This window comes from Syzygium oleosum, unplaced genomic scaffold (assembly GCF_021117445.2).
Source record: "Syzygium oleosum isolate NSW1041296 unplaced genomic scaffold, Sole_v2.1 Sole_v2.09, whole genome shotgun sequence".
Taxonomy (NCBI): Eukaryota; Viridiplantae; Streptophyta; class Magnoliopsida; order Myrtales; family Myrtaceae; genus Syzygium; species Syzygium oleosum.
The window spans coordinates 3816109-3842410 of record NW_026607493.1 but is presented as its reverse complement, the minus strand read 5'-3'; the positions used below and the strand labels follow the sequence as shown (position 1 = coordinate 3842410).

Genomic DNA, 26302 nt, shown 5'->3' with positions numbered 1-26302 from the left:
CCCCTCCTGTCGCCGCCCATTGTCTATCGCCTCCTGCCCTTTGTCACTCAGGAGAGAGAAATTTTGTATAATTATCAAACGAATTTTTATTTCAAAAACAAAAATTTTGTGTTGTTATCAAATGCATATTTTGATTTAAAAACTCGTTTTTTTTTTGTAACCCGAGAACCCCCCGCACGGCCTACAGCCGGAGGGGTAAATTCGGGGTGACGCTAGTGTAGGACCCACCACCGTGACGTCACGCTTAAGAATCCCTAACGACAGCGCTGGGATTCGAACTCCTTTCCTTTGTGAGGGGAAGAGAGCCCGAAGCCAACGCAGCCGCTGCGGGCGGTGGTTGATTTAAAAACTCGTTCATGGAACAAAAATGAAAAAATTCATTTCTGATAAAAAATTAATTTTTAAAACAGAATAATTATTATTCGCCCATTTAATCATTTAATCATGGTCAATTTCTTTCCACGTCCGCGACTAAAAGCGAACAGAATAACATCGGGTTCCCCCTTCCATTTCGACCTTCGGGGAGAAGGTAACCGGCCATTGATCCCCTGCTCCCGCGACCAGCGCACGCCACTCCCCCCGTACAAGTCAACCGACGACAGTCGAAGTCAAAGTCAGAGGTCCTCCCGCAGAGCCCATCCGTAGGCCGACACGTGTAGTTCCCAAAATGCGACGCCGAGCAGGGGATCAAGGACTGCGCGGGAGCAAACCTCCTCCTTCGTCCTTCAGAGACTTTTGCGAGCACGCTTTGCTTCCACTTTCATTTCGCTCGCGCTAGCAGCTACCGCGAGCGATTCCGTTGCGATCAGGAGAGAGAGAGAGAGAGAGAGAGAGAAGGAGAAGAAGCGCTCGAAGGACTTCGACAATGGCGGCGAGGCCTTCTTCTCCGACGACGCCGTCGTGTAGCTCCTCGTTTTCGTCTCAGTTGCCTTCTTCCTCCGGGTCCCCTCCACTCCCCATCATGGCCCTCCGCGAGAAGATCGTCGAGAAGATCCTCGAGAATCGTGTCACCCTCATCGTCGGCGAAACCGGATGCGGTACTCTCTCCCTCTCTCTCTCTCTCTCTCTGTAGAGTGCTCTGCTGCATTGCACTGTGGTTCCGTTAAGTTTGACGTGGGAACGATGAATTTGAGACGCTGAATTTGGCGCTGCGATTTTGGATGATCGGGGTCGTTATTGGGAGATTTTATGTGAAGGAGTCCTTCGTTTCTCCTGCTGAGGCTTTCGAACTCGTATGATGCGAATCGAGTGCATGAGATTCCTTTATTCTCTCGCTAGCCTTTTGGTTTCCGATCATCCAGCACGTCGCCTCGCCTTTCTTCGCTAGTTCGTCGACTATGTTATTGTATTTCATGGTGTTTCGCGGTTTCAGAAACTATACCGAAGGAACCTAAGGTGTTCATGAATGATAAAGAGGTCACTTTAGTGTAGCTCTGTATTGTTTGGTCTCTTGCAGCATGTACTGATGGTCACAAAACTGTGGCAGCGTGGTTGCGTCAACGATTTTTGTTTTATTCAAGTGAATGAAAATTTCGTACTCAGTTTGTTAGTTAATCTCTGTAATAGCGCCAACGCATGAAATGTCTGTCTAAAGAATTCTTAGTCTCAGTTTTTTGTTTTATGGACCATGTTTTATTCAGCTAAGCACTTCGTGTTCACTGATTCCGATTGCTAAAAACATATTGGAGAAGGAAGCCAGCTGATTCTTCATGAGTCACATCTGGAATATGGAGATTTGGCTTGATGTCAGGATGTAATTGGTTTATTGTTGTTGTTTTTGTTATCATTATTTTAAAGCTGAATACAGTCTTCCATTATCTAGCTTTTAAGAGGAGTGAAAAAGATTATACAGGTTCCAAATAGTTTGGTTTTTCTAGTTCTATATTTGATTTTCCTTCAATTTAAAGGAAGCTTTCAATAGAAACTAAAGATGGGGCCTTCAAGATCTGTATCATTGGAAGTTTTTGTCGGCTGAATGTTGATTGTAAACCGATTTAACTATGTAATCCAATACTGGGATGATTATATTTGTGCTTGCCCTGAAGTTATAAATGTGGATTGGGAATTAAATTTCATTGGAACCTGTGTTATCTACTTCTCTGCGTCTGATTGATGCTCTGACCTGTTTTTGTTAGTTCTCCACAGTTTGCTGCTTGGGATCTGATTATTTATTCTAAATATCAGGGAAGAGCTCTCAAGTGCCTCAGTTTCTGCTAGAGAGAAACATCTATCCCGTAATATGTACACAGCCTAGCAGATATGCAGTAGTAGCCATGGCAAAAATGGTTGCAAAAGCCCGTAATTGTGAGTTGGGAGAGGAAGTTGGATATCACGTTGGTCATTTAAAGAAGATATCTTCCAGGTAGCGATGCATGCTCTCTCTCTCTCTCTCTCTCTCCCACGCACGTGCGCTCAGCAAAAAGGTTAAAAGAAAGAAACACATGCGTCTATTATCACCATGTCCTTAATATCGAGAATTAGATGGTCCATGATGTTTGATATGCTGTCTATTTCTTTGGGCTTCTGGAGCTGTTGGCTGGCACTACCAATAGTCACGCATTGTTTTTACTAACTACTGTCTTATTTCCTTCCGCAGGTTTGGATTTTTTGCCTTCTTTATCTGTCCTCCATTACTTTTGAGCTAATCTTTAGTGAACTTATTTGCAGATACGTATTGTTTTCCACTCTACTGAACTAATAAATAATACAGGTGGACAGTCTTTTATGTTAAGTTGGCCCAACATATTCAGCCATACCATTACAGAAATATGAACTCTTTTCCCATCTATATTTTATGTGTGAAGAGTTTCCAAATTCTATGATCATCTTAAGTCATGAGAAAAATGTCCATGAGCGAGGTGACTTCAACATCCACACAACTGATGAACCTTTCTGTCATTACTATATTAGTATCAAATAGTTACAACATGTGAAATGTACTATGTTATTTGTCAAGCTTTCGTATGTAAAATAGTTATAGGGTCTGAATTATTATTTAATGTGAAACACTTGAAACATTTCAAAATATACAAATATCGAAATGTACAATCCTATATAATAAGTTGGACCAAATAGGTACATATTCAACCTTGTAAATGAATTTTTCCGCACAAATGTGATCTAAGATTTCATTAATCATTATGTTTTCTTCGATTTCATATGGTAAAGTTTTTTTATTCATGTCTATGTCATTACTGCATGTTCAGAAAGTAAAACACTGTATCTTAAATGGCTAAACACGTAAATTCAAGTCACTTCCATTGATTTATTATCTATGTATATATTGGTTAAGACATTGTTTTTTCAGTGGCTCATGCTAATTTTACATTGATTAACCATTTGGAAGTGCCTTTAGGCATCTGTGTTGTGTGTATTTTAAACTAAAGTCCTTATTCCTTTCTACCTGTCTTCTTTTACAGCCCAAAGATTGCTTTCAAAACTGCGGGAGTTTTGTTAGATGAAATACGTGACAAGGGTCTGAATGCGCTTGATTGCAAGGCTATCATACTAGATGAAGTGCATGAAAGATCTGTAGACTCTGATCTTCTTCTGATCTACGTGAAGCAGTTTCTCCTAGAGAACAACAACCTCAGGTCAGGCTATAAATTTCTACCTGTATTTGATGTCATTCGAAGTTTATTACTTAGTCTGCACGAGGTGATGGTGTCATATAAGCTTTTTCATTGATAATCATTGCTGGTGATGCATGGGGAGTATGTGGTTATGATGCAGTGAAATCTTTTTTCTTTATCTTCAGGCATTTTATAATATGCATCACTTGTGAAAATGAAAATCTCAACAGGCAGTTTATAAATAACATTGCTTGTATCAGGTAGTAGAGCAAATAGAATGTGAATGCTTTTGATTTAATAACGAAGTGGAAAGAATCAATTACACCGGCAATATATACAGAAAACCATATCTTTGATTTGATGTTTCATGGATAGCGGTTGCTTTGTGGCCTTAGAAACTTAGTTCCTGTTTGATAATTTACAGGGTGGTGTTAATGTCTGCAACAGCCGATATTGCAAAATACAGGGACTACTTTGGAGATATTGCTAGGAATGAAAGAGTAGAGGTGGTTGCCATTCCTAACTCCAACCAGCAAACCATTTATCAAAGAAGAGTCTTATATCTTGAGCAGGTAAAAGCTCGGTTATTACCCGCTCAATGGTTGATCATTTGGCATTCTTGTTTCACATGGAATTTCAAGGCGTGCTGGTGTAATTTTTGCCTTTAAAAATAGACTTTATTTCTGCTTTTAGTATTTAGATTTGACTTTTATTTAATGCGTAACTCCTTGAATTTTTTAAAGCATGTAAATATTAGCAATTTGAGTCATTGAAAAGACATGTAAACTTTTTTTCCTGATTTTTTAATTTTCAAAATAATTATTTTTGAATATTTGGTGGGAAAGTCATACATATATTTTTATTTGCGGTGAAGTCATAAGTAGCTTTTTTTTTTTGGACGGAAAAGTCGTAAGTAGTTTTTTTTTTGGTCAAAGTCATAGGTAGTTTAAGAAGTCAAAACAAACAGATCCTGAACTGAACTTTGTCCTCGAAATTATCATGTAGTAAAAGAAGACCGGAATCTCCTACTGCCTTTTGACTTATTCGAGCCACCCCTGTTTTTGCACTTATCAAATGCTAGAAAAGTTAGAAGGAAGTAGTTCTTGTGTGGCAATTCTTAGTGGCGAAGCATAATGCCTTCGGGGCAATGCTTGCGAGTACTTGCTTCTGCTTTTAGAAGTCTGCTTGAAACGGTTTGAAAGCAGATTTTCGAGAAGCAATCCAGGGCTGATTTTGCAGCTGTGGTCGTTCAAACTTTTAATTGTAACTGTTGGAGAATACTTCCAAAGCTTGTTTCTACTCTTGAAATCGTGACGCGGGGGTCCATCAAGATAATGTCGAGATGTGTTGCGGATTATTACCCTAATGGTTGATGATTTTTTAATTAGAATGTGAATAGGATTTTTCTTCTATTTCTTTATCCGTAGAATAATCTTAGTTGATTTTATTCGTACAAGGCATTAATTTTCAATTGGTCACATTTTCCTAGTTTATTTTTTAATTTTCTTTTACCTAGTTTGGGTTTTCATGAATATGCGCTTTATTTTGACGTAAAGTAGCTCATATGTGAGCGGGTTGCGCCTTTTATGTGTTTTGCGGATTTATTTATCTGTGTTTATCCTCTGCTGCGTCAATTGGTATCGGAGACGGTGAAATTGTCGGTGAGCGGAGCCATGTGTGGTAACGATGGCAATGGAAGCAACCGTCTCACTGACAAAGATCAGGGGGCGTAGGTCTTGTGGACGGCTACTCGTCGTCTCAAGGCATCTCATCGGGCCATGGAGCAGAATCTTCAATTAACTCTAGATGCATTAGTGGGGAAAAATTATCCAAAAAGTCATAAATCTATTGCACTTTTACTAATTCAGTTCTAAACATTTTAATTTTGCCAATTTTTTTTTTATTAATTGAGTCATAAACTTTTTCACTTCTTGTCAATTGAGTCCATTTGGCTAATTTTGATCGGAAATCTCTGATGAGGACGCTGGCTGGCCTACGAAGAGCTGATGTGGACAATCTTGGAGGGAAAAAAAAAAGAAAAAGAAAAAAGGAAAAAGAATAGAAAAGAAAAATAAAAAAATTGAAATTTTCAAAAAAATATTAAAATATTAATAAAAATTATCCACGTTAGCGCCACGTAGACCGGTCAGAGTTCACATTAGCGCCACATAAGTTACCCAGCGTTCACGTTAGCGATTTCCGGTCAAAATTAGTCGGATTGACTCAATTGACAAGAAGTGAAAAGGCTTGGGATTCAATTGGCAAAAATAAAAAGTTTAAGACTGAATTGGCAAAAATGCAATAGGTTTATGACTTTTTGGACAATTTTTCCCGTTGTTGGAGTGGCTTGGTCCGGGGGAAAACCCGGAAAGGGTGGACGAATAATCCTCATGGCCAACCGCTCAAAAGAGTGTGGTGGTACGGAACAATCGTTATGATTGGCCTACCTAGAGGAATAATTCGGGTTGGGATGAGCTGGGAGGTGATTTCGGAAATCAGCACGGAGATCACGGCTTCAGCTGAGACGGGGATGTGGATTGTGTTGAAGCCTATGGCTGGAATCACCAGGGCGGAACCTACTATCAAATAAACAAAGCACTACTATTACCATTGTATCTCTATTGACATATTACAAGCAACGAGAACTCTTAATAGAAAATCACAGAGAAGCAGTAGCACGATTGGAAACAGATAGAGAACAAGATAATATCAGAGATACAACTTTCTTAATTTTCTGCCAACCCTTTCAGCTTGATTTTTAATCTCTTATGTAGAACTCGAGTCTCTAATTTAGACGTCGGAGTCTTCAAGAAAGTTAAAGCGCCATAGTAGTTGAGAGACACCATCGCTGGAAGTCTGACTGCTCGCGCAACCTGATTTTCCTGGCAAAAGTAAGGTTCTCTAAGGCTCCGTTCATTTGGCGGAAAATATTCTCCTTTTGGAAAATATTTTCCCGGAAGTCATTTTCCTGGAAAATGTTTTCCCGGAATATAATTTTCTGGTGTTCGGCGACCAATATGAAAAAGTTTTGGAAAATATTTTTCGCGGCCGCGCCGCAACAGGGCGGCAGCGGCATTGTGCCAGCGGCGCGGCGGACGGCGATCGGCGGCGGGGCGGACGGCGAACGTCCGGCGGCTGCCCGGCAGCGCGGAGCGACCGGGCTGTGGCGAGCGACCGGGCTTGTGGGCGGGCGACCGCGGCCAACGTTCGGCGTTCGGGCAGCGGCGGGCAATAAAGCGGCGGCGGGCGGCGTCGGCGGGCGGCCGGCGGCGGTGGCGGCGGCACGGCGACCGGCGACCTTGCGAAGAAGAAGAAGAAGAAGAAGAAGCTCCGGAAAATGATTTTCGCTTTTGAAAAAGCGGAAATCATTTTCTATAGATTTAGGCTATTTTGTGAGGGAGGGAAGGAAAATATTTGTCCACGGAAAACGTTTTCCACCCCCCGAACACCGGAAAATTCGGAAAATATTTTCCGGGAGAATATTTTTCGCCAAACGAATGGAGCTTTAGTCTGTTGCCTCTGTCAGCAATCTGTTTCTCTTGTTGCTTGAACAAAACAGGCAAAAATTGTTTTGATGACCTTAAAGAAATGCACTTTTTAAATCTATTTGATTTAACTTGATATTGTCTGAGTCCACGCTACTCTCTCATATTAAAGATCATCGGGATAAGGACACTAGAAGTGCTATAATTTTCGTACGGCGCTCACTTGAATGTCATAACTTATTTTTCGCTCACTTGAGTGCTACATTGGAGTAAAATGAATCATTTGAGTGTCAGTTCCGGCAAATCATCCTACGTGGATTTTTTAATTAATTTTCCATCCGACATGAATTTTTAAATGTTATTTTATTTTATTGATTTTATTGAATTTTTTTCTTTATCTTTTTTATTTTTCTCTATCTTTTTTATTTTTCCTTCATTTTTTCAAGGTTGGCAAGGGTCGCCGGCGACCCTTGCCAGAGGCCTTGCCCTTGGCCAAACTGGGTGAGGGCCGCCTCGCCATTGGCCGGTATGGCCGCGAAGGCCCATGGCGAGGCCATAGCGGCCTCGCCGGCCGTGAGCGAGGCAGCGAAGGCTCTCGCTAGATCTAGCTAGCCTACATCGCCCACGGCCGCGAAAGCCCTTGGCGAGGCCATTGCGGCTTCACCGGTCACGGGTGAGGCGGCGAAAGCTCTCGCCAAATCTGGCGAGGCAGCCTCGCCCGCGGCCGCCTAGATCTGGCGACGACCTTCGCGGCCTAGCCCAGGGCCTTTGCGGCCAAGGGCAAGGCGGCCCTAGCCCAATCTTGGCGAGGCCTTCACAGCTGGCAAGGGTCACCGGTGACCTTCGCCGGCATTGAAAAAAAAATTTGCAAAAAATAAAAAATATTAAAAAATTGTCTACTTCAGCTCTTGCGAAGCCACGTAGGACGACTGGCATCCACATCGGATTTTCAGGCGAGGCAAATCGCCGATGGTACTCAAGTGATCCATTTTTCAAATTTTTGGCATTCAAGTGAGCGAAAAAAAAGTTATGGCACTCAAGTGAGCATCGTATAAAAGTTATGGCACTCCTAGTGTTCTTATCCCAAGATCATCAATGCGCTACAATATATTAGCAGTCTCGTGAGTAGTTGCATGTAGCACGAGGTCCTTCTACCTGAAGTTGATAGATTTAACTATCAATAAACAAGTACTACTCTCACATGTGTACACTCCTTAAACTATAGACTAAAGTGAGTAATAACAACTCTCAACAAGTGAGTAAAATCGTGCTCATAACATAGTAAGAATATGACAATGTCAGTGTTTGTAGCTTTGTCAATTTTCTGTCATCATTCCTTTGGCGTGTGTTGATCTTCTTATATAGTTTTCATCTTTTGACTAGCCGTTGGATAATATTCAGGATTCAATTTGTCGTTGGAAATGATGGACACAATCACCGAAGATCTGATTGCCCATATAATCAAATGGTCCCAATAATTGTGAGGCTTCTCCAAATAGAGTTAGCTGTTCTTGGTCCATTCCACCAAATCGATAACAATCAATTAGATTAGCTTCAATTGTTCTTTCCAGAATTCCAAGCCTTAGGTTAGTTGTAAAATCCTTTTGACTCGCAAGATTAGTCAAAAGAATATACGAGTCTTCTTATTTAGATCACGTAATCATATGATTAATGCGATCATCATAGTTGATATAGGTACTTGCTCATATCAACAATCCAATGAGTCTATCCAAGCTTCCCGGGGTAGTTGACTTACGTATATTGCCATCCGTTGGTCTTCCTGAGTACATTAGTGTTGAAGACTTTACTTAGTATTCATCTTATCACAGTATTTCCAAACCTTCATGAACTTCCTATTCTTCCGCATTTGTTCACCATTTATCAAGGTTTATTTAGCCTTTATCAATCTATTTCACTTTGTACTTCAGATTCCGTCGATGTCAATAACGTGTCCTTTATATCAATATTGCCTGAAATAGGACAACATTTGCTTTTATTGAATAATAATGACAAATAGATGGTTTTGTCAATTTCAAAATATCATAGAGGTTTTCTCAACAATCCAGTGAGTCTATCCAAGCCGACCGGTAGTTGACTTACATATATTGCCATCCATTGGTCTTCCCGAGTACATTAGTGTTTTAGACTTTACTCAGTTTATCTTATCACGGTATTTCCAAACCTTCACGAATTTCCTGTTCTTCCGGATTTGTTTACCCTATATCAAGGTCCATCCAGATCTTTTCACTTTATACTTCGGATTCTGTTCTTCTGGATTTGTTTTGTCAATTCCGTCAATGTTTATCTTATCAATGTTGTCTTATTTCATTACCTGAAATAAGACAACATCTGCCTTTACTGAATAATAATAAGAAATAGATGGTTTTGTCAATTTCAAAATGTCATAGAAGTTTTCCAAACACATTCTATTATGGTGTATGAGGACATTTGACTTGGTGTTGAATTGGACTTTGATTAAAATGATCATGTAAACAAAGACTAGAAAATTCAGATTTCCTCTTCAATGGATATGCAATATCGTGAAAAATCATCAATAAACACCACATAGTACCGAAACTGTGGTAATGAAGAAACGGTAATTTAGCACTTTTATTAATTCAACAACTAGTGCAAAGTCCACTAGTTGGTTTACTGACAGAAATAAAATTATTCCTTCTCAAATATTGCAAAATTTGACTATTTGGGTGTCAGAAAGTTTGATGCCATACTTTCTCGTTTGCTGACTCTTGCCTCTAAGAGAAAAATTCTGAATTCTGTGGATCTCTGACGGCACACAAATCAGCGATGATTACCGCCCGGTATCTAGACTTGATGTTTCTTTGAGTTCCCGATACAAAAACTAGATCCATTAAACTCAAAATAAGAAGGATAATTTTGCCTGAGTTGAGAAACAGAGAGAAGTCTCTTCTTATTTGGGTAACCACCAAAATGTTTCGTTGTGCGAGAGTGCTTGGTGCATTTCCAATAAGACCACTACCAATATGAGTAATTGGAAGTGATTCGATGTGCAAGAGTGCTGATGCTCATATCACAGATGCATTCCCAAAAAGAAATCCTTGAATATCTTGACTTTCAACTAATTTGGCTTTGAAGTGACAAATTTAGCCGCTTTGAGATTTGAGGGAAATGAACATTTGGGAGCAGCAGCCATTGTTGTAGCATGTAGGGAAGAGGCCTAGGTGCCTTGCATAAATGTTTGATTTTAGAGGTGAGCATGGTTCCGAAGTAGAACCTGGAGGCACCTGTCAGTTCTAGGTTGTAGGGTATGCAAGGTAGGTTTCAAGTTCTAAAAATTGAGAAATCTGTTTCGACGGGTAGGTTCCAAGTAGGTGAAACTTGAACATGAAACAAGTTTTTGTATTTTTTTTTTTTGTTTATGTCTTTGCGCAATCCTGGCGTCCCATGATGAATATATAATCTGGAACTACTAGTCTGAGCTTACATTTATGATTGAGACTTCTACTTTGTTAATGTTTCATATTCTGTGTGTCTAAATATATAAGTTATGGTCAGTAGATTGTAGTAGCAAGTTGTGGTTATTAAAGGTGATGATTCACTGTAATCGTTTAATTAATAATATAGGTAGAACTTGAGAAGACCTGGAACCCGTAGGTTATAAGGTATGCATGGTAGGTTTCATATTCTAAAAAATGAGGAACCTGTTCCTACGGGTAGGTTCTGGGTTTCAGGTGGAATCTGTATGGAACCTGAAACCGTTCACCTCTATTTGATTGTGACGATCAAATAAATAATTTTCATTATCCCTAGGCAAAAATCGCCTCTTTAAGAGCGTTTGCATCTTTGACCATGTTGTAACTAGTGTTTTTCCTTCCAACTGACGCTCCTCCTCCAGTTTTTCCCACCAAGAGTAAGCTTTGCCCTTTGAATTTTTGCCTCACTAGTTTTACCCTCTGATTCTCAGGAATCTCCATAGAGAGTGGGAATTCCCACTTCCTTCTTGAATTCCTCCTCCCACCAATGGCCACAGTCATCACCACCACGTTTCCGCTGATCAACACCATAAACGCAACCACGATCCCACTGCTCATCCGCGTCGTTATAAGTTTATTGATCCACACATCTAGGGCTAAACCGAAGCCAAATTAGAAAGATTTCGATAACAACCGTTCAGGGCAGATTCGATGCTGGGTTGTTTCTACTTTGATTTGATTCTGGAATCTAAGTTGTTTAACTTGTTTTTCAGATTTTGTTTGTTAAAAAAAAAATCATAAGAAACAATACAATCTCTAATTTGATCTTTCTATGGAGGAAAAATTATGACAGTAACCTTTAATTCTACAAAAATTAGGGATAGTTGGTTCCAATGTATCCTATCATAGTTGGTTTCCGGTTGTTGGAACTGGTTCCCTTAGAAACCGGCATGGAACTGAACCGTCAGTTCAACGGTCAACTCAAGAACTGAGCCTGTTTTAAAAGGAATCGGTCAATGCCCGTTCCCTAATTTTTTTTACCTAGGAATCTACTCGGTCCCGTGTGAACCGGTCATGTAAGGCTAGTTTGATTCGTTTCTCATGTTGAACTGGTCCCGTGCTCACCCCTTGCAAAAACACTAATATTTTCTTTTGGTCATAGCAAAAACACTAATCTGGATGCCTAAGAATTTAAGCTAGAATGAAAAAATTGGAGATTTGCGTTTGGATGTCTCCATTTTTATGATTCAATAAAATTATTTTTATTACCTCTGCTACACATTAGAATCTCTCTAGCAAAAATGCATGTTGTAATGATAACACCCACAAAAAACATTAAAGCAACACCCTCCCTCAACGGACTTCATGTAAACATATGAAAACAGATGCAATTGGACCTTCATTTGCGTACCCGCTTGTGGGAAGAACTCGAGTACTTTAAACCTATTTCGTTCATGCACTAGATAATAGATGGTTCAGGGCTTCAAAGTGCACCATAACCCAAGGCTACTAACAAAGTAAGGCCCGCATATCCATTTGCCCCCTAGCTTGACAAGTGGCATATCTTATCTCAGTATACGTTCAATACCTCCTGACATCATACTCCATGTGCATTTTCCTAAATATGTCTTACACATATTGCACCAAATTCATTAAATATGCTACATTAAGGCTGTCCTTTTTATGACCATGGCGTATGAAGTTCCGTGTCAGTGATTTTCCTGCTCATGTCCAGATGTAGTAGTCCTGTGTCAATAAATGCGTCTAGTCATATTCAATCCGATATCAGGCCCAGGTCCAGGCCCCTATTCCCTCAACCCCGTTAAAACAAATAAAATAGTACTTTTCCTTGTCCCACATAAGGAAGTTCTGATTGTGTGGGCCACTATATTAGTGGAGATGTCTTTTAATTTGTTCAAATGAAGATGATGCATTGTGGGCTAGATCTCACAATACCCGCGTGGGAGTGCATGATTTTGACGCTATTCGCGCACTTAGCACTCGCGGATGATAGTTAGCACTAATCCTCGTTTATTATTTTTTATTTATTAAATTTCGAATTTATTATTATAAAATAACAGTTTTATCCTAATGAAAAAGTGTGAATATTGGCAATAGAGTTGCGGTTATTTTTTTATTAATTAATTTCGAAATTTATTATTTTGCCTAACGGTTATTAGGCGTTCTTATAACCTTTGGAAGAATTATCCTTTCGGACATAACTACTTCACCTTTGGAAGATTATGTTTTTTCGGATATAACTCCTTCAACGTTGAAAGGTTATATTTATGCAAAGATTATTTTTTCAGAATTTATAAAATTCGGATTAAGAAAAAATGATTAAAAATAATAATAATTAAAAAAATATTATTCTTTTATTTTATTATTATTTTAATCCGAATTTTTGAATATGTCTTTTGAGAAGCATCTTTTCACAATGCAACTTAATGCAACTTTTCCAGAAAGGTTGCATTCGGTTCAAGAAAGAGTGAAGTATATATTCATATTTTTCAAGTCTTTTTTCTCCAACTTAAATACTTCTTTCTTAAAACAATACAGTCATCTTTTCCAATTGTTTCCCTTGAGAGACCCTAAAGAAATACCAGAATTGCTATCTGATATTCTCATTCGGGACTTTGTTGTATCCTAGAGGATTTTGTCCCGTAACTATTAGCAACGTTGTGAGGCAAATAATTCCTTAAAGATAGTGTTATCACGCCTCAAAGTCTGATTCAATTTTCTTATCCACGTGTACATTTTTCCCAACAGTTAATTCAAAAGATGAAATCCTCATGTTTGTCAAAAAATGTGGGAAAAAGAGATGGCAAAATCATGGTACTTTTTTTTTTTCTTGCGATGGCATAATTGATAATGTGAGTGACACTGAATCTTTAAGATCAACGTTTTACACAAGCAAAAGCCATGGATGAAGCATGGTAATTCCCCACAGTTGTTTTTTCTCTTTTCTATAGAAAGATTAGTTACTATGTTTCTCATGAAGAGATGAGTATCTTCGAGGTTTTTCCGAATATAGCTTGAGAGGCATACTGTTATTTATTAAATTTGCTGAACAGGTAACCAAATTGCTTGGAACTAGTTCAGAGTCATTGTCAGTGGAATATTGCAATGGGGAAAGCCCTTCAACAGCCAATGCAGATATTGAACCTGAAGTCCACAGACTCATTCATGATTTGGTAATGCATATACATGAAAATGAGCCAGACATTGAAAAGAGCATATTAATTTTTCTGCCAACAATCCGTTCATGGGAGGAGCAATGGCGTCTTTTGAAGTCCTCAAGTTCGTTGTTCAAAGTCATTTTGCATAACGGTAAATACATAGAACAAGCTTTGTTGGATATGAAGATCTGGAAGTCCCACCGTAAGGTAAGATATGCTTTTGGGAAGCTCAAATAAACTTCTCATGTTTCGGCATTGGAGTTCTCTTAATTTGCATGTTAGCTTCTTGCATGATAAGAATATCGGTAACTAAATCAAGATTAATGTGCTCCATCTAAAGACATCATATCATTTTGTCTGTCATTTTTTTGGGGTTAAAATGAAATGTTGTTTAGCTTGCTTGTATTGACTTCTGAATCTTTGGCAGCATTTATGTCAATAAACTGATGCAGAAAAGGTAAGCCGAGGATCTTACTTACCCTATTGATATCATTGCATAGGTGCAGATCTTGTAGGCATTTTTCTCCATGTGCTTCTCCTCATGTTGCGTTCTTCAAGAAGACTATGGATTAGTTTGCCTCTGCTTTTGTTAGGAACGGTTAAGAAATTATGTGTAATCAATGTGAAATTAGCACGAGACCAATATAGTATTTGCTGTGGGACTGTACCTTTTCTTATGCCGTTGTTAGTGTTGAAGCGTGTGCATGACTGTGGGAGGTTATGAACGAGAAAAAGAAAAAAAAAATGGAGAGGAGCTGGGTGATTATTTAATGGGGTGGGTATGGTGTTAGTGGAGACACGTATGAAATGGGTGGTTACTTGATGAAATGAACGTAGTTAGAGTAAGGGTGATGTTGGAATGTCAAAAAAGTGAGACAAGTACAACTTTTCCCCTAATGATATGGATTTATGATTAAGTTGGATCTCTTTTCGTTAGCCAGTTAGAGAAACATATCACATATTTGAGCTCCTTCTGATTTGAAAAGTCTCTTTAACCAGATAATATTAGCTGCCGAGTCATCAGTGACAATTCCAGAAGTAGCCTTTATAATTGATTCGTGTCGCTCATCACAAGTTTACTGGGACAGTAATAGGAAATGCGAATTATCAGGGTTCATGTGGGTATCCAAATCTCAGGTATCATATAAAGCTCAGCAACTTAGTCTTAGTTTCTGTGTTATGTTCATGAGATTCAGAGTTACATGTAGGCTGAGCAACGAAGAGGAAAAACCGGTCGGACCTGTGATGGAGAGATTTATAGATTGGTAACTCGATCATTTTTCAGTGATCTAGAGGATTACGAGTGTCCAACTATGCTGAGATTATTACTGCAACAGCAAATACTTCTAATCTGTTGCGCTGAACTAGAGGCCATCAATGATCCCAGAGGTATGTTCCTTCTGTCTATAAAACGATAAGTGTGCTGTTGAAATGTCCTCTCTTCCTGTTTTACCTTTGTCATCTACAAGCTTGCCCAGATGCATCAATCTTCTCTTAGAACTGGAAGTGCAAAATGGGACTCCAACCTATGCGTAAAAAATCACGCAAAAGGATGGGATACAAACAAATGTGGCAAAATCAAAACTGAGAAGTCCTTTTCTTTCCTCCCTCTTTAAGCATAGCCTTACCTTTCTAGAGCATTAAGGGCCTCCCTTCCACTGTCACTAAAATCCAAAACTGATGACCTCCGTTTTATCCCAGTGGACTTGCCCATAGAGCATCTGTTCCCATTTTGTGTTGTGTTTTTAAGATCAATGAGTACATTGGTCAGGACATTCTGCCTTGCAAATTTTTTCTTGTTCGATCAACTCCCTCCATATTGGAACCCGATGCAGCTAACATGAAGTGACGAGGAAGCAAATCTCTTCAACAAGGTGGAAATTCTTCAGCTCAAGGAACACCACGAGACATCCCATTTTCAATATTCACAAAGCGTTATGGGATTTAACTGTCCTTTGTCACCCTTCAATTGACTAATCAAGAAATAAATACCTTAATACACTTTCGTGTCCATATAGTTTGTGAAGAAACTATGAAAGTCTTGAAATGAATGGAAAGTCATGCTGTTTTAAAGCTATTCAGAAGATACCAAAAAGGGGGATCGACAGTACTGATCTAAATTAAGAAGTATGGTCTTTGGATCTTTTCCTTTTTGTGCTTAGCTAGGACTATTGGAAAAACTTCATGCAGAAATTATTCTGAAGCCATATTACCAACACGTCCCCTCTGCATTTATCACTATTTGATTGCGCAAAAATTGACATTGGATGATTTTAAAGGGGAACTGGCATCTATTCCAGAACTCTAAGATACATGACACACATTTCCATTATTATGTTTTTAGCATTCCCTGCTATTCTGCATTCATATATTCAGTATCTTTTAATTAATAGAAATGCTAATCCTTGAAAAATATTGTCAGTGTTGTTGCAGAAGGCTTTAGACCCTCCTGATCCTGATGTTGTTCAAAATGCATTAGATTTGTTAGTTCATATGGGTTTACTCCAGATATCTCATAGAGGGAGGCTTGAGCCAACGTTCTACGGACGTCTGCTTGCCAGTTTTTCTCTGTCTTTTGATGCATCTCTGCTCATGATTAAGTTTGGGGAGGTTGGATTGCTGCATGAGGGCATTCTTCTTGCTGTATTGATGGATACGCAACCTCTACCCATCATCCATTTTTTTGGGGAGGGTGATTTGGTACCTCCTATCAAGCAAATGCCAATTTCTTTTTAAGATCCATCTACAGGTGAAAGACGGTACTCTCATTGGCTATTCCCCTTTTTTTTTCCAGTTCGCAAAGTACCTCGACAGCTACTTTAGCAGAGATACTAACAAGCCCACAATCGGTCCTCTAAAGGAGGTGATCTTAATGGCGAACTTGTGTGCCTTTAAGTTTTGGCAGCGCATTTTCAAGGTATTCCCATGATTTATTCTTGAAGATCTTTAAGTTATTCATTCTCATATGTATGTTGTATTCTTCTGAAGGACAAGTATCGCACTAAGCATTTAAATCAAGTTCTACAATTTGATGACATGAAAGCTACAGAGATGGTGCTGGAGACTGAAGAAGAATGGTGCTTCTTTCATAATCTTAGACAGCCATCACTTAATCATGTCGCTAAAATATGTACAGTTGCAACTTCGTCCTTTGAGTTCTCTCTTGTCACCTCTCTTCCCCTTTTCTTTCTTCAATTGGTTGGACTTTTGATTTTGAATTTGCTTTTCCTCAGATGAAGATGTCCTGAGTTCATTGCATCGATTTCGGCCCAACTTCGTTGGTACATCTAAAGGTTTTCCTTCTTATTACTATCCTTGTGACTTCCAACACAAATGCCTCCTTGAGTGTCGGCCAAATGAAGATGAAGATGAAGATGAAGATGCAGCTGGCCTAGATGACGAAGAACTTGAATCATCTGCCGACACCAGGGAATGTGTTGCTACGCCATTTGTTACCCCAAATGACTTCCAGACAAAAAATGTGGCTGACAAATTGACAGTTGTTGTCAAAGAGGTACTTTATCATACTTTACGTGCCCTTTTGCAGATACCTATTGAATTTAGTTTCCTTCGTCTGTAATGTTTTTATAGATAAAAGCTCATTACTTTGGATTGGCACCCGGTGATCAGCCCAAGAGTTCTTCCGAGAGTCGTTTCTCTGTTAACAAGTGGGGTAAATTATGTAGACATTTTCTAAAAGGATCCTGCAACAGGGGCAGTAATTGCTCGTTTTCTCATTCATTCCAAGCAAAACGACCTATGTGCAAATTCTTCTCCTCTTTACAGGTTTATACTTCACTTTGACTTTTATTTTCACCGTACATAATATGCATGCACGTGTTATCAGCATATAAATTTCCTTTCTCAGAGTTTGTACCCACTTACCATGTGAATGTTTGGTGACGTGTTATGCTTTATCGTGAATGTGATTGAAGAATTCTTTCACCGCTTGATTGAAGCAAATAAAGCAGTAGATAACATTGACAAGTTCGTGGCATGCTTTATATCTTATGGTTAACTTCGTAAATTGCCTACTACTGCAATTCACAAGACTCCGTTCACAGAATGCATGACACATACTTGAGATTCTTCCCCATTTTTAAAGGAATGGTCGTGTTGATCCATAGGGCAGTGAAACCCCTCCATATATAATTGTAAATTGATCTGCTCGTGCTTAGTTGTCAGCATATCAGATTTCATTGCTTTGTTGTTCATGCTCAGTGGTACATGCTTCACTAAGTTTCTTCGTATCTAGTTATGTATTTAATTTAATCAAACTAAGACCACCACGAACACCTTCTCCAGCTCCTGATGTTCTTGAATTGTTTGAGTGAATTTTTTCTTTTTCTCAAGAATTCCAATTCTCATGATTCTGTCACTTGGAGGCCTCATATTGAAAGTCGCCTTGGAACATGCGCCTAGGAGCACTGCTTGGCACCTGCTCTAGTTTTTTCGGAGTGCTCCGATTCTTCTTAGATGCTTGCAAGCACTCCAAAGCTGGTGAGCAGCTTCTGGAGAAGTTGCTCTGATCTGGAGAGTTTGTATTATTACTTTATATTTGAAGGTCTATAGCACTTCTAGAACACGCTCCATTATGCTCATTTTGAAGCCACAGCTATAACACAACTACAGGCTACAGCATTAAGGCCTCATTTGGTTCAGCTTTTGGCCAAAAGCCCTTCCCAAAATGCTGAACCGTTTGGTTCATCTCTCGGCCTAGCATTTGGAATGCCGAATCCAAATTTTTTGTCCCCAAACTACCCTCACTTATTTTGGCTTATTCTGGTTTTGTTCCTCTTGTTATTGTTCATCTTTTTCGTGAGGCGACCGGCGAGGGAGGCTGGCGAGGGCGGCCGACACTGGATCGGGCCGGCGAGAGGCCGGCGAGGTCGCATGACCCAGGCGACGGCCGCCTGAGGCCGCGCAACCGCCCAGGCGCTGCTGGCCTGGGTCGCACGAGGTCGTCTGCCGCCTGGGTCGCGCGACCATAGGCGGTCGGCACCTGGGTCACTCGACCTTAGGTGGCCGTCGCCTGGGTTGCGCGACCCTAGCGCCGGCTGCCTAGGTCACGCGACCCTTGCCGAGGGTCGTTTGGCCTAAGGCGACGGCTGCCGCCGGAAAATCTGGCTCGCCAGCATTAGATCTAGCTCGCCGGCGACCGTAGGCCTTCGCCGGCTACAGCGAAGGGTAGGGTAAGTTTTTTTTTTTAATAAAAAAGATAATTCCCAAAGCCCTTTTGCGAAAAAAAATTTGCCAAACACTACTTGGGCCAAATAGTTTTATAAAGGATTTTTTACCAAACGCCATTTGTATTTTCCCAATGAGCTTTAACCTAAAGGTATTTGCATTCCCCTAAGTAGCAGTTGGAAAGTTGAACCAACCGGGCCCTAAAGGTCATAGCAGAAGTTACTGCAAAGCTAAATAAACCTTGATAGGTACTTCACAAAAGAATTTCGTTGATGCTTCATGGATGTTGAAAAGGTCATAGAAGCAAATAAACTTCTGGATTTTGCGTTTATAGTCCTCCGAGGCTTCTGAGCTTAAATTGGCCACTCCTTGTCACAAGCAGGAGTTCCAAAAGCTGGTATTGGGATTGCTTGCACATAGTCCTCCTAAGAGATTAAGAGGCTTCTGAGCTTAAATAGGTCGCTCCTTGTCTGAAGCAAGAGTTTCAAAAGGCTGGTATTGAGATTGCTCGTGTACATGAGCCTGTAGCTGATTATGTCCAAGTCATGCCACTTTCCTCATATGCTCTTAAGTCATGTTTTTATCTCTGCTGCTACTTTATTCCCCCATACAAAGTGAAAGTAATTCATTAATTGATTGGGTAATTGGACTTGCAGGGTTGTCGAAACGGTGATTCATGTTCCTTCTCTCATGATCTGGGCACATCATTTTCATCAGTCACTAAGCCAAGTTCATGCATCCCAGAAAATGACGATGGTGACCCGGCACTACTTATTCGGTTATTTCCTGTTGCGGATTATGGGAAGATTCTCATCTTGGATGACACCAACTTCCATTTTACCTCCAACATTGCTCGGAGTTATGATCCTTTTAGAATGGTTGCCACCACACATCTTCTGGAATCCCCCATATCTGACCCGTCATTGACTGATGTCAAGATTATGTGGGGACTCCATCACCCATACCAAACCATCATAGGGAAATCTGCGGAGAGTCAAGTTCTGTGGATGTCAGTGAAATGCGTCTTGTGGTTTCCTGATTTTGAAATTTGCGGATATGGAAAAAATTTGGAGGGACAGAGAAGGTTAATGAAGAATTTCTTTGAGTATCTGGCAATTCGGCTACTTGCTGACGCTTTATGTGAAGTGCCGGTTGTTCTTACCATGAATAACCTTAGGTTTTCAGAACTGCAGGTAATTACTGTATCTGAAAGATGGTAACGATTTTTTTGTCATTGCTGCGTTTGCTTGCTCATGGGATCTGTAAGGAATAGGTGATCGACTGATCAGACAATTGCATGTGCTCGGCAGAGAGCTCGCTATTTCCGTGCATGGGCAGTAAGCTAGATTTTTATTTTTGTTCACGAGGGTATCTTTGCTAATTGGTAGTTACACTGATGAATCTTTCAGCTCGGTTTTAAGTAGCATCTTTAAACTCTATTGCTAAAGTTCATAATAGTGTGTTCAAGACATCTTTTGTAGATATCCGTCGTTAGCCCCGAGTGTTGTTTTGACACCTTTGTGATTATTGTTCCAGGTGGAGAAGCTGGGAAGGAGCAGCTTCTTCTTTCTCACCAAGTCATTTCCTTTCGCCGAGCAGAGCTACGGGGAACTATCGGATGTTATACCCACCAAGAAACCGATGGAGGTATCCAAGCCCATCTCGTATGTTTTTCGCATGTACCCTCCCGCAGACATCGAGCCCGATGATTTCCAAGCTGCGATACGGAAATGTCTGCATGATGTTGAGTAACTTTCAGTGGCGCATGGGATCAAAAGGTCATCGATTGTTCATATGAAGTTTCGAGGATTCTTCCTTTTGTGAGGTTCTTCCGTGAATGCGCTTAGGCATCGCCGTGTTACGTTGGACAGATGACAGGATGTTTATTGTATTGTATGTAGTTGAACTATCGAAAGCCCTCGCCCGTTGCGACATTGCTTCTTTGCAAAGTGTGTAGGTTGATGCAGAATACTCGAGTAACGCAAACATGTCGAGGTCTTCTGGGCCATTGGAAGCTCTTCTTCAATTCAGTCCTTTTGAGTTTGACCCCTCTTTCCCACTTAGCAAAATAAAGCCAACGCTCAGGAGAGTCTTGTTTAAGATGTTTGAGATTGAAGTTGCCATGGACAATCTAAATGTGGAGTGAATTGAGAGAAAAAGTAGCATGTTCGCATCATAACGTTGATGCCTTGAATCAAAAAATTTGAACATACTAAATTCGTTTTCTAAAAGAGGTCCTAATAGAATTTTAGAGGACAAAATACTAAATGCTCTACCCCTGCGGTGACGGAGCGACAAAAGTTTTGTGAATTCAAGGAAATGGATAAGAGATTCGTGGGATTGACGTGAGTGGGTAGGGATGGCTATATTTCTAGGAGCAAAGTCCAAGCGAATATGAGACGGCCTGAATCATCAGTTAAAGCCCCTAAATGATCGCTCAGTAATAAGGGAGATAGGGCTGCAGGGATGGCAAGGAGGTTTTCTGATTCAGCGGTACGATTTATATGACGCTTGCATCCTCTGTATTACTGCGTATTACTACGGCTGCTAGCATAAATCGATTGAGCAACGACTAGTAGACCACCTAATAAAGGATATTTATTATTGCGCAGTGCAGATAAATCCGTGAGGGATTATATGTAAAATGGCTCTATTGAGACCCGTATAATTTAGAATATAGTTGGCTTTGAATTTAGCCAAAGAGTTCAAACGCAACTACAAATTAAATATTTTCAATTTGGTTTGACGGGATGCTTATTTCCTTTTATGGAAGTAGACTGCCTAAAAATTTCACATCCCTAGGAAAAAAAATGTATAATTCTAACTAGGGGTGTGCCAAAAAAAGGTTTAAATCCGTGGTTTGAGTACTTTCTTGAGAAAAACCGGTTAACAAATCGAACAAAACCATTTTCTGTGGTTTGATTTGGTTTCAATTTTTCGAAACCAAACCAAACTGCGAAAACGTATTATGCGATCTACAAATTTTTTGATTATATTTATCGTTTATACGTGGAAATAGTCTCTTTTTTTAAATGTGAAGTAGCTTAGATTTGCATTTTGTATGAAATTATGAATTGTCATGAGCATAGAGGTTGGTTTTTATGAAATTAAACGCGTATTTTTGTTCAGAAACTCATCCGGGTAGACATGGCCACAAGGACGGTTTCGACCCGGGTCAAAGTTTCCGAGTTCAGGAGATCTAGGTTAGGACCCAGTGGGGTCAACCCAAGTGAATGTAGGAACCGCCTGTGGCCTACGGGCCCGGTTCCAGTTCCAACAAAAAAAAACTACAAATAAGTGGAGAAACTCTTTTTTTCTCCAAATTTGATTACAATGTACATTTTGATTACATTTTATATTGAATAATTCATTATTTCATAATTTGATAATTCATTATTTTTTTATTTCATAATTTATTTTTTTAATTTTTACCGGCCGGTTCCGAACCGTGGCCATGTCTGCGTCCAGGGAAAAAAAATAGAAAAATTTATTTTTAAAACAGAATGGTTATCATTCGCGCTTAAACGAGCATCGTACAAAAGTTTCCTTATTTTCATTAGTTTTTAAAATTTAAAAACTATTTTTGAATTTTAGAAAAAAAAATTTAAAATTGTTTTTTGCATTTTTCTTTTCAGGCCAAATTAAAGGCTATAGATCTATTTATTTAGAACCCGAGGTTATGGTGATGGCTTTTCAGTTCTGATCTTGTCTACGTGCATGTCATTGCTACACAAAGCTTTTGTAGCTCTCCCCTGCTCTGCTATAATGGAGAGAACTCGCCCCTTGGCGAAATTCCATGCGTCCCGCTAAGCTTCACCAGATGCGACCTTCCGCAAGCACGAAGCTCGTTTCCTTAACGCACCCGACCCTCAACTTCGCTCACCGCACCTTCGAATCCTTCGTCTGGAACAACATCATTCGAGCCCATGCCCAGTCCACCGTCTCCCTCCGACCTCCGCTGTCGGTCTTCGCTCGCATGCGCTCCCACGGCGTCGAACCCGACTTCCACACCTTCCCTTTCCTCCTCCAGTCCTTCGATTCCGCTCCCCATCTCCAATCGGGTCGGCAGATCCACGCTCAAGTTTTCGCCTTTGGGCTCGACCGCGACGCCTTCGTCCGGACTTGTCTCATCAACATGTACTCTTCTTGCGGCGACGCGGGGCTCGCGCGCCGGGTGTTCGACGAGATCGCCGAACCGGATTTGCCGTCTTGGAATTCGATCGTCAACGCGTGCTTGAAAGTGGGCCGGAGCGATGCTGCCCGTGCGCTGTTCGACGAAATGCCTGAGAGGAACGTGATATCTTGGAGTTGCATGATTAATGGGTACGTTCGGTGTGGGGAGTTTAAGGAAGCGCTGACTTTGTTCAGGGAGATGCAACTCGCGGAAGGTACTTTGGTTAGGCCTAATGAGTTTACCATGTCCGGAGTGCTTTCAGCGTGTGGGCGGTTGGGTGCGCTGGAACATGGGAAGTGGGCTCATGCTTATATTGACAAATGTGCGATAGAAGTTGATGTTGTGTTGGGGACTTGTCTTATAGACATGTATGCTAAATGCGGGAGTATTGAGAGGGCGAGGTTGGTTTTCGGCAATTTGGGTCCTAACAAGGATGTGATGGCTTGGAGTGCTATGATATCGGGCTTGGCAATGCATGGTCATGCTGGGGAATGTCTCGACTTGTTCTCGGACATGAGACAGCAAGGTGTGAAACCTAACAGTGTGACATACTTGGGTATTCTTTGTGCTTGTGTTCATGGACGTTTGGTGAGTCAAGGGAAGGAATTTTTCAGGAAAATGAGCGAGGTGCATGGAATAACTCCGATGATTCAACACTACGGTTGTCTTGTGGATCTTTTTGGGAGAGCAGGTCTACTAAAGGAAGCATGGACCGTGGTGAAATCGATGCCTATGGAGCCTGATTTGCTCATATGGGGTGCTCTACTGAGTGGATCCAGGACACATGGTGACATTGAAACATGTGAGATTGCGCTCAGAAAGCTAATCCAGCTGGATCCTGGCAATAGTGGTGCCTATGTGCTTCTATCAAATGTTTATGCGAAATTGGGTAGATGGAATGAAGTGAGGCAAGTCAGAAATCTAATGGAAGCAAAGGGCATTTATAAAGTCCCTGGGTGTAGCTTAGTAGAGCTTGATGGGATACTTCATGAGTTTTTTGTGGGAGATGATTCCCATCCGGAAACTAAGGAGATTTATATGATGCTTGATGAGATCATGACGAAACTGAAGAAGGCAGGGTATGTGGGAAACACAAAAGAAGTATTGCTTGATTTGGATGAGGAAGCAAAAGAGCTTGCTCTATCCCTTCATTGTGAAAGACTGGCTATAGCATTTTGCTTTTTAAAAACTAGTGCCGGTACTCCCGTACGAATCATTAAGAACCTTAGAATATGCGGTGATTGTCACGTTGCCATAAAGATGATATCCAAAGTCTACAGGCGCGAGATCGTGATCAGGGACTGCAATCGGTTTCACCACTTCAATGAAGGAGTTTGCTCTTGCAAAGATTTCTGGTAGATTAAAAATTTTCTGGGTTAATTTTATGAAACTCGGAGGGTCCTGTCGATTTTCATAGGTCCGTGTGGCCGCAGAAATTTGGACATGACACTGACTGAAACAATAATTCATCCACACAAATTCTGGCAGTCAAATACCCTCGAAAGGCAGGTGTCGGGTTGTTAAGATGCAGTTTGAGCTTTGCATTATATCGAGTGGTCTGAACCACGAGCCCTGGGAGTATAGTCATATACCAAGAGGACATCGACTTGAAAAATCCTGTAAGGCCTGTGGGAAATTGTAAGTTTATAATATTCTTCCGAATATTGTTATCATGAAATTTTTTTCGCCTTCACAATTACAGTGAATGACTGCACGGAGAATTGACATGATGATGATGTTTATGGTTCCAAGCTCTAACACTCATAATTACTACAGAAATTATCAGACTTTGGATCTCTGTGCAGGTTATATATGAAGACCTTCCTTGAGGTGGGAAGAAGCATCGCCCTTGGCTGAACTGTGGCTGTTTATAGTTGGTAACAGGTATCTGTTGAAGGCATCTGGCTGTTTATAGTTGGTGACAGTACCTGTTGATGGCTCTGTTTATAATTTGTATACTTTCCTGTTGTGGACGGTACCTATTAAATTTTCTGACGTTTTCTAATCATGGGTAATAATATTAGTAGTCCTTGAATTTTTCCTCATTATTCAATACCATCTTTTAATATTTTTTGTGCGATGTCGTTCCTGAACTTCTTATATTTGTTCAACATGGTTCGTTAAAGATTTAACGAAATTTGCTGAAGTAGCGATTAAAGTTACTAACTTGTTATTTTGTTTAGTTCAATTTTGTACTTGAACTTCATTTATTAGTTCAATTTCGTCTTTAAACTTCTTCTTTTTTTACACAAGCCACTGACAAGACATACGGACTACACGAATTAGTGTGTTCATATAAGCTTAATCGTAAGGAATAGTAAAACCATATCAAGTATAAATTGATACTTTTACTTGTTTACGACGTGCTTGGACTCGTCTAGGTAAGAAACTTAAAATGTTCCTCGTCTTAACACGACATGCTGATTTATATTTAGAAATTCTTACAACATGTAAATGCAAGTAAACGTTTTTATGTATAAGAATTCATATGTTAAAGGTTTTATTTGTATAATCCATTTATTAACGTGTTGTGTTTGGGATTTAATGTTATAGAATAATTAATGAATATCTTGTGTTGGGATAATGACATAATGCAATTGAGAGAGAATAAAAGAACAGTTCTGGCGCAAACTTAGCAAAGTATTGGGACGAAATTGAACAAAAGTATTCCACCCACGTAGAAGATTTCGTCAATAATTTTAACGAAAAGACCACATTGAACTACTTTATAAAGTTCCAGGACAACATTGAACAAAAAAAAAAAAACAAGCAAACAAACAAACAAAATCAAGGGATGACATTATGGAGCAAAACTTCAAGCATTATTAGTGTCATTACCTCTTTAATCGATTGCTCCGTCAATTATATAATGCATGTTATACTGATAGTAGCTGTTTTTCTCCTCCAAGCAGTTGCTCGCCTTGCAACAAGGTACAATGTCATTTCTTCAAGTCCGGCTGGCTAGTGTAGTTGCATGTTAATCTCGTGGTCATGGATTGATCGATCAATTATGAACGGGCCAATAGCATCTTCGTCACTTCCACATCTTGAAACTATTTCGTAATCAAATCAAGCTGTGGGAAACGGTCGAAAGCAAAAAATCTACAATGGCAAATGCATTAAGGATAATGTGTGCTTTATCTCTTGCTTCTTCTTTTTTTCAATTTATCTAGTGGTCAGATGGTGCCCGAGTTAGCTTCGGAGCACTTCAACAAATCGAAGTCCTGGGCTCTCTTGAGGGAAAATTCCCCCC

At 40.1% G+C, this 26302-nt stretch overlaps 2 protein-coding genes across 3 annotated transcripts; both read left to right on the top strand.

Annotated features, from left to right (window-relative positions):
* Positions 1-729: 729 nt before the first annotated feature.
* LOC115673424 (DExH-box ATP-dependent RNA helicase DExH8-like) lies at positions 730-20921 on the top strand. The gene is made up of 14 exons (XM_056314395.1): positions 730-1037; positions 2185-2362; positions 3420-3593; positions 3997-4144; positions 13584-13895; positions 14688-14825; positions 14897-15077; positions 16111-16388; positions 16483-16605; positions 16677-16818; positions 16922-17202; positions 17280-17474; positions 19532-20068; positions 20412-20921. The coding sequence occupies exons 1-14, from the start codon at positions 866-868 to the stop codon at positions 20625-20627; spliced, it is 3075 nt and encodes a 1024-aa protein (XP_056170370.1). The 5' UTR covers positions 730-865; the 3' UTR covers positions 20628-20921.
* A 1642-nt stretch (positions 20922-22563) lies between these two features.
* Positions 22564-25094, top strand: LOC115673542 (pentatricopeptide repeat-containing protein At3g62890). Of its 2 annotated transcripts, none has more exons than XM_030595749.2 (2): positions 22564-24668; positions 24855-25094. In XM_030595749.2, the coding sequence occupies exon 1, from the start codon at positions 22672-22674 to the stop codon at positions 24406-24408; it is 1737 nt and encodes a 578-aa protein (XP_030451609.2). In that variant the 5' UTR covers positions 22564-22671; the 3' UTR covers positions 24409-24668; positions 24855-25094. The 2 variants fall into 2 exon arrangements, with proteins under 2 accessions (XP_030451609.2, XP_030451608.2); XM_030595748.2 differs by having other exon boundaries at positions 22564-24687.
* Positions 25095-26302: the final 1208 nt, after the last annotated feature.